Source organism: Staurois parvus, unplaced genomic scaffold, assembly GCF_062004578.1.
Source record: "Staurois parvus isolate SC_StPar_1 unplaced genomic scaffold, SC_StPar_1.0 ptg000205l, whole genome shotgun sequence".
NCBI classification, from domain to species: domain Eukaryota; kingdom Metazoa; phylum Chordata; class Amphibia; order Anura; family Ranidae; genus Staurois; species Staurois parvus.
Window position 1 is genome coordinate 7,019,638 of NW_028318001.1, and position 9,064 is coordinate 7,028,701.

The following is a 9,064-nucleotide window of genomic DNA, read 5'->3' on the forward strand; positions in this document are numbered from 1 at the left end:
ATATACATTAATAAGTATTTTCATATGCATTAATAAACATCTTTCATTGCAATATTGAATATCTAGACCTCTGCAGATATGCTAGTAAACTATTCTGCATAACAATAGCGTATTACAATAGAGAACTCACATTCCCTGTATCTTAGCGCCAAATCGCATAGCTGCAATATATATTCACATTCATGCTGCAAGTAGTCTGATTGCATACTAGTAGCAGCGGCATTTACTAACCAACAGGGTACATGTTAAGTCATTTTGTCCTATTTATCATGTTAAACAGCCTCCTGCTTACCTGTAATAAACACAGAAAACTCTTAATTACATGTGACTGGATATGTTCACTGTAATCCCTGTCCTACCGGAAACAAAGTGTTAGATTTTTAGTTCCCCCTTCTGTCTTCCTATTATCACAGGAAGTAGTTCTGCCGTCTTTTGATGATACAATAAAAATGCAATCACTAGTATCTTCTATTGATAAAGATAGATTGCTGTTATATTAGGTATTAGGTTTTGGATTTTAATTTTATGCAGCTGCCTATTTTCTACACCTCTTACACATGCACAGTTGCACCAAATTCTGAGTATTCCAGGGTTTAGTAATTCAGATTATCATAAACAGTAGAAAGGTCACCTAAATTGCAGAGGTGAGCAGCAATAAATGTTGATTTACTGAACACAGGAACTAATGGCGACTATGCTAGGCCTAGACCAACTGGATGCGTACTGTCCATAGGAATGAAGGAAATAGGAGAAGGGAACAAAGGGGACTTGCAGATTGGTTTTACTGGAGGGGCAGTCTTTTATGATGTTCTTCTGACAGCTATCATTGGGGCCTTTTAAGAAGCGTTGGTGCACTTAAAGACAGTTTTAGTAAACCAGCATTCAGTCCTTACGGTCAGTGTGAACAATGGACAGTACCATCTCACCAGTCCCTGTGGTGTGACTGTAGAAAGGAGGTTCCCTCAGTCTCTCCACAGAATGATTCTGGTGATCATTGGTGAGAAGTAGAGGGTGAGAGGATGCTCCCTGCAGCAATGGTGCAGATGTGATCTCTATGGTCTGGCCTTTCAGCTGTGTGTTCAGTACTCTGAAGATGTGCTGTCATCGTGTTCTGCTTCGTGTTATTGAACTGTTGTATAACACTAGTCAGACAGTCTAACAATAATTCAGAAGTCAAGAAACGTGAGACATCAGATCTGTATGTATTCTTTGTTCTGAATAACTTTGTAAAACTACAACATAAGCACAAACAAAACATATGTGTCAGTACATTAAACATTATACAACAGCTTCATCCCATCAGTGAGTGTACTCACGGACAATTCCACCATAAGTCCAGGAATAGCTGGGAGCTTCACTGTATGCTACTTACTAGTTTCAGAAGCAGTCACGAAATGGAGGACAGGAACTTCCAGGCTGAAGGTTACTGCATGTGAAAATTACCACTTCTGGACAAATCCTGATATAACTAGGCATAATAATAACTCTGACAAATAGATGGCAGCAACATCACATAACATTGCAGCATAATCCATTACAGCACATTACATACATTATTTTCAACAATATGGGCAGAACACATCGGTTCCCTCGGCATGCAGAGGAGATAATTCATACAGTAGTCTAGTAAAAACTATTCCACTACCCCCCCCCGCCTCAGTGTTCTATAGGAACTGTAGTGTAAAGGGTCTATGAAGTCCCATTCTATGGCTGCTGACTTCAGTTCCCATGATCCTCAGTGTTCTGCACAGAAATCCATGTGCTTTCCTGGCTATACTTCGTGGCAACCCAGCGACAGCAGAATTATACTCGCCCAGTGGACTAGAGGCACTGGATGATGTGTGGCAGCTGGATAGATGGTGGAAACAGCTGATGCGATGTATGTGGTGCCCTGTGTCATTGATGGCATCTTGGTAAGTGGTAGCACAAGTCAGTGCATAAGGTTCACAAGAGGGGAAATCCCCCACTGATGGACACTGATGACAGAACCTTGCAAGAACACAGAGAGGTGCGCCAGGAGATCACTGTCATCAGACCTGGTAGGAGCCCTGAGCGGTGCACTGGTACTGTGAGGTTGGTAGCCGATTGTGAAGAAGGTGGCCCAGTCCCTCCCTCTCTCCTCTCCTCCATACTGGTGCAATCTCCCTGATGAAGCCCGGCAACTACAACCCCACCCTTCCTGTTGATTAATAGTAGTTCGGGGGAAGGGGGGGGGTCAGTGTACTCTTCATCCCCATCTTGTGGCAGAATAAAGGAACTGCTAAGCTTAATACTTTACATTACAGTCAATGAATGTCCTGCAGAATTTCAGTAACAGAGGACCTGGTTATACTTGTAATCAGTACTGGGACAGGTTCATCCAGCACCCAGGGAAGGTTGAGGAATGGCGTTCCTCCCCCGCTGCTAATGCATGAGGTACAATGGGTGTACCACACTGCACCCATTCTCTGACCCTTTTCTCCAGCTGCCCATGGTCAGCATAGTGTCTGCACTGCACATTCATGGTCAACATCGTGCTTTCCTGCAGCTAGAAGGTAGTTGCACATGCAGGGTGTGTTTTTATATGTCAGCTGTGAGCAGATGGGATAAAGAGTGGGCATGTTGGAGTGCGGTGTGAGAGCAGCAGCTCTCAGAGCCAACATGAAGTTGCCAATCACTGATCTGGAGCGTGCCTGCAATGAGGGCCCCCCCCCCACTGCTACTGTGCCAGGGGTGGTTGCACCTCCTGCCCAACCCTTGTCCCATCCTGCTCGAAATGCAGTAATTTCTAAGACAAGATCGATCCTTTTGTAATAAAGCTAACTTTGGCATTTAATATACTTTACATTGTTTACTTTGTTGGCTGATCACAAGGCAGTCACCTGAATCTCTACTATCAAAACATGCTGACTTGAGTCACAATGTACTAATATTGGGTGACATGCTAATGAAGTCATATTACTATTTAAAAAGTTGAATTCATCCCATGCATCTGAAGACAGAAGAAACACTGGAAGATTGCTGTAGTGGGGACAACAATAATACAAGATGGAACCCGGCTCTCATAAACTCTACCATGTACACGGCTTCCACTCCAGGACTCTGCTAGATACATACTGTTCAAGTAAACCAGAAACGCCCTTTGCTTATGAGGTTTTGAGTTATCCTGCAAATAAATTTCACAATGCATTTTGCACAGGTAGGTAAAGCTCTTTTTGAATAATAAATCCTTTGTGCAGGAAGTATATATTGGGAGATATAAAGCATGGACTATTGATTTGCAGAATGGTCTTGTGCAAGTGAAGAAATAACAGAAAACAGAAGATGGAAGAATCATATATTTACACAAACCAGCTAGAGACAAAGTAGAGTTGCTTCTGATCCACTTTAGGAAAACCTGTGGATAGTTTAACTTAGTGTTGGAGTACAATAATATGCATAGGGGGTGAAGAGCCAAGATTTTAGAGATCTCATTAATAAAATGCTGGAGATATAGAAGTAACCCATAGGGGGTTTAACTTTCCGGCACCTACCAATAACTGAAACATCAGGTTTGAATGAACCGATATATGCCCATTACGCCCATTGCTTGAATGGCTTACAGTATATTGATATTTAGGTGGAACACAATCGTACTGTAGCTGTTCTGAATTCAAATGCACTTCAGAGACACCATCCATACCACAGCTCTCTTAGAAGTTTTTTTTTAATCTTTTGCTGTAGGTGATTTTAAAGGAGACGTGTTGATTGACATCAGCGTTGGACCCGTCATTCACCATCTCTATTCAGCACAAAAATATTTCAGAGATATCATCCTTCTCAAACCTTCTGACCACTGTATTGTAGAAGTGAAAAAATGGATGAACAGCCGAACCGGAGCATTTGATTGGTCACACATCTGTACACTTGTGACAGAAACGGAAGGAAAGAGGTGAAGTATCTGTCAGTTTTTTGTCTGAGTCAGGCTGAATGCATGGTGTGATGATCTAGTAGTATTGCGAGGAGGACATTATTTTTAAAACATTTGTATTATTTTAGAAGTTTCAGCTTGTTAGAAGACTTGTAAATCAGGTGATAATATGAGGGAAAAAATTATGTTCATAATGCTCTAATACTTCACTAACCTCAAATGTAATAATGATAGAGGGATCTTTTTGGGTATGCAGCATGTGATACCCAGCAAAAGAGGTGGAGGAGAGGAGAGGGAAAGGAAGAGAATGGGAAAAACGTGGAGTGGAGAAGAGCAGGTAGAGAGGGGAACAGAGAATGGGGGAGGAAAGGAGAGAAAGAGAGGAGAAGAGAATTGAAAGGAAAGGAGAAAAAAGTGTATGGGAAGAGGGGTCGTAGGGGTGATTTCTGAATGCAATGTGCTCCTGTACAAGATCATCAACTGGACCCCCGTGAGTCCGGAATAAGGGAGAACCATGCCACACTCCACCCACCTACACATGTACATTAAAAAAAACATTCTGTTTAAAAAAGCAGTAGGCACAGAGCACCATGCCAAATTGTGGGTGTAAACAATTATATATATATATATATATATATATATATATATATATATAGTGAAGAAAATAAGTATTTGATCCCCTGCTGATATTGAATGTTTGCCCACTCACAAAGAAATGATCAGTCTAAAAAATTGAATGGTAGGTGCCCTTGTAGGCAATCACAGAGGTCAGATGAAAAACACCCCCAAAGCAGAATGTTTCCACCACCATGTTTGACAGTTGGGATGGTGTTCTTGGGGTCATAGGCATCATTCCTCCTCCTCCAAACACGGCGAGTTGATTCCAAAGAGCTTGATTTTGGTCTCATCTGACCACAACACTCTCAACCAGTCCTCCTCTGCATCATTCAGATGTTCAGTGGCAAACTTCAGACGGGCCTGGACATGTGCTTTCTTGAGCAGAGGGACCTTGCGGGCATTGCAGGATTTCAATCCTTGTCAGTGTGTTGTGTTACCAATTGTTTTCTTGGCGACTGTGGTCCCAGCTGCCTGGAGATCATTGACAAGATCCTCACGTGTAGTTCTGGGATGATTCCTCACTGTTCTCGTGATCATTGACACTCCACGAGGTGAGATCTTGCATAGTGCACCAGACCTAGGGAGACTGACAGTTGTTTTGTGTTTCTTCTATTTGTGAATGATTGCACCAACTGTTGTCACCTTCTCACCAAGCTGCTTGGCGATAGTTTGGATGTCCCTGACATCCTTGGACAGCTCTTTGGTCTTTGCCATGGTGGAGAGTTTGGAATCTGATTGTTTGATTGCTCCTGTGGACAGGTGTCTTTTATACAGGTAACAAAATGAGATTAGCAGCACTCCCTTTAAGAGACTGCTTCTAATCTCAGCTTGTTACCTGTATGAAAGACACCTGGTAGCCAGAAATTCTGCTGAATGATAGGGGATCAAATACTTATTTCCCTCATGAACATGCAAATCAGTGCATCATTTGTTAGACATGCATATCTTTTGAATTTTTTGCTGCTATTCTGTCTCTCGGTGTTACAATATACCTAGCATTCAATTTTTAGACTGATCATTTCTTTGTGAGTGGGCAAACATTCAAAATCAACAGGGGATCAAATACTTATTTTCTTCACTGTGTGTATATATATATATATATATATATATACACAGTGAAGATGTATGATGACAGGAGATGAGACAACAGAGAGATCTGTGAAGAATATCTAATAAGGGCATGCGCTAAATAAAAATATGTATCACCATATAATTAAGTGTCCATAATAAATCTGTGCAAGTCCAAAACAAAACTCAAAAAATTCTCTGTGAATTCATAACACTGTGAATAATCTACCACCAAATGAATTAGATGGACTCACCAGAGCTATATGCTGATCAAATTAAAGACCAGCAATAGCGCTTGTGCTCTGGGAGCGATGGGTGAACGATATCCAGGGTATTAGATGTAGTAATTTTCACTAATAGTCACGTCCAGGTGATCAATAATGGCAATCAGCATAAAGAACAGCATATCACTACCAGAAGCAATACTCTGCAGCCACAGATCTCATGATGAATCTCTCCATTTAACTCCATATCTCCATATATGCATGAGTCACACTCAGGGACAAAGGAAAAAACATAATGGTGCAGTACGTTTAAAACACATATATATTTAATAAAATACCAAACAACTCACAAGAGAGGTGTCCAGACAGACACCAGCTTAACCAGCAATGCAAAGCACTGAAGTAGTGGATGATCCCCGCTCGCCGCGGATCACCTCTGACATACACTAGGAAAAGAGCGTCCTGACGTCAACATCGAGTAGGCCACGCCCAACGCGTTTCGTCACCAAGGGGCGCTAGCGCACAACGTCATCAAGGGGCGCTACTGACAGCGGGGATGTTTTATGCCAGGGAATAAAAACGGTCACATCCCTAAGTAAAATCAAGACACAGTTAACTCATGAACACTTGCTAGGCACACATTTAACCCTTTCCTACCCACTGTCATTAATACAGTGACAGTGCATATTTATTAGCACTGATCACTGTATTAGTGTCACTGGTGATGTCAGTGGCAGTCAGTTCCCATTCAGTGTCAGATTGCCTACCGCACTATCACAGTCCCACTATAAGTCGTTGAACACCACCATTACTAGTATAACAATAAATAAATAAAAACGCTAGTATATGTACCGTCATTTGTAGACCCTATAACTTTAATTCAAATCAATACATATACATAGATTCAGATTTTTATACCAAAGACATTTTGTGGCAGAATACATTTTGGCCATACATTTTTTTTATATTGGATATGTTTTATAGCAAAATGTAAAAAATATTTTTTCTCAAAGTCTTTGGTATTTTTTCATTTATATATTAAAAAATAAAAAACCCAATAGTAATTAAGTACCTGCAAAAGAAAGCTCTATTTGTGTGAAAAATAAATATAGCGCAGTTCCAAATAGCAAAAAATAGCTTGGTCATGAAGAGGATAAAATCTTCCAGCAGTCAAGTGGTTAAAGAAGAACTTCATAAAATAGTCAGTGGCTACATAGCAGCAAGCAACAGTTTAAACAAAAATATTCTGGTTAGAGGTATTGGTGGTCAGTGACTGACTGTAAAAATACCCCCCCAACATTGGTGGTTAATGTCTGGTTTGTATAATAACCCCCCCCTACACACACACACACATTGGAGGTCAGGAGCTAGCAATACAAATACCTCCCCCATTGATGGGTAGTGGCTGGCTGGAATAATAACCCCCTCCCAGCATTGGTGGTTTGTGTTCGGCTGGAGCAAACCCCTTTCAACATTAGCAGTTAGTGGCTGGCTGGAACTAGAAGCATCCCCTCCCTTCCCAGCATTGGTGACTAAGAGCTGGCTGGGATATTTCCGTCCTCCACTCAGCATTGGTGGTTAGTGGATAACTGTAAGCGCTTCATCTCTATGGTAAATGGATGGAGTTGACACTCCTCTCCCACTGATACCTGGAAAGCTCTTCCACAGCTCAGAAATGTTAGCGGCATTCACCAGCTCAGACTTAATATACTCAATGATCACACAATATCAGTTGAATGCTTTACGTGACAAGGGATGTGCCTTTTCCTTCCAGTGACCAATGTGAGGACAAGGAAATGGGACTCAGGACGGCAATTACACATGTTGTAAAATTCGATCTCAACAAAGAAAATCTCACAGACCCAGTTGGGCTACCACAAGCTGACTGCCTGGTGTTATGTTGTATTCTACAAGCCATCAGCAAAGATCTTGAAGATTTTACAAGAAATTTCAGGAGATTCTCAAAGCTTCTAAAACCAGGAGGGCATTTGATGTATTTTGGAGTTCTAAATGGCACATTCTATACGGTTGGGGGAGAGAAGTTCCATATGGTAAAGTATAATGAAAGCGACTTGAGAAGTATGCTCAGCGACGAGGGATTTGTTATCACCCATTTGGAGGTTTCCCAAAAGAAGTCTGAGAGTGATCTGATTGATCTTGATTCGGTTGTGTTCTGTACAGCTTATAAAGAACAGAAGTTTTAAACCCCATTCACCCCATTGTGTTAGAAAGTTCACAGCTGGTTTAATGAAAGAACATACGATGTTTTAGTACAATTATAATGTGTAACATTAAATGTAATGCAAGGCAAACAGCAGGTTGTGTGAGCTTTTTGTGAGTTTTCCATGAATTTTCTTTCTGGGAAATGTACCATGTGACTTTTAATAAAAAAATCACTAATTTAAATGCATTTTGTGTTGACAGTGCTTTTCCACTGTTTCCATGTGTTGCTATTGACCAGAAGGTAATACACATTTTTACCAAAAAAAATTTGTCAAAATCAAAATGCACTTCTCTCTAACGCAGCACATTGGTGTCAAGAGCTTCATAGATGATTACGTCAACTAGTTTTCATCTGCTTTTATTACACTGTGATCCTGGGTTGTAGGGCATATAAAGAGATTGCATTAATGGATCCTTAGGTAGGAAACAGAACTCAGAAACACATTTCAGAATGTCACCTATGTACTGGTTAAATACCTCAAATGTTGGCACAGTCCTCTGCACATAGAGATCGCCAACCACAAATCTGCTTCCAAAACCTGAACACCAAACATTTCACACTGACATAAACAAGCTGTGGCCATTGTTAGCTATGCAGACTGTGAACGATAATGTCTTAGTATCTTTGATTGATTTGTAAGCTAATAAAAGAATAAAAATCTAAATATTCTGATTCCAGAGTTTTTATTTGTGGTGTTTCTTTACCTTTACTTACCCATTACTTAACAATTTATTAACACTCAGTAACCCTGATTCATTTTCATTATGCCCTTCTTCCCTTCTTGGCTTCTCTATTTTCAAAATTGATTTTCTTGTTACTGTTCATATGTAACCATTTTATTTTTGTTCATTTCGTTAAGTCATTTTTGTAGTTTTACCTCGCCTAAATACCTAAATAATTAGATAATTAACAAAATTACAAAAAATAAATAAAAATGTAAGCCCCCGTTATTCTTACCGGAGCCTGATCCAATCCAGCAATGTGCATGAGAGCAGAAGTTCTGGCTGCTGTCTCTCTCCTCCCTGGGCAGAGTGATAGCAG

The 9,064-nt window shown here is 40.6% G+C and overlaps 1 protein-coding gene across 1 annotated transcript; it reads left to right on the plus strand.

Moving 5' to 3' along the window:
• The first annotated feature begins 2,986 nt into the window (after positions 1–2,986).
• On the plus strand, positions 2,987–8,687 carry LOC149461345 (nicotinamide N-methyltransferase-like). The gene is made up of 3 exons (XM_089678443.1): positions 2,987–3,178; positions 3,703–3,910; positions 7,574–8,687. Exons 1-3 carry the CDS (start codon positions 3,028–3,030, stop codon positions 8,001–8,003), a joined length of 789 nt encoding a protein of 262 aa, XP_089534569.1. The 5' UTR covers positions 2,987–3,027; the 3' UTR covers positions 8,004–8,687.
• Positions 8,688–9,064: the final 377 nt, after the last annotated feature.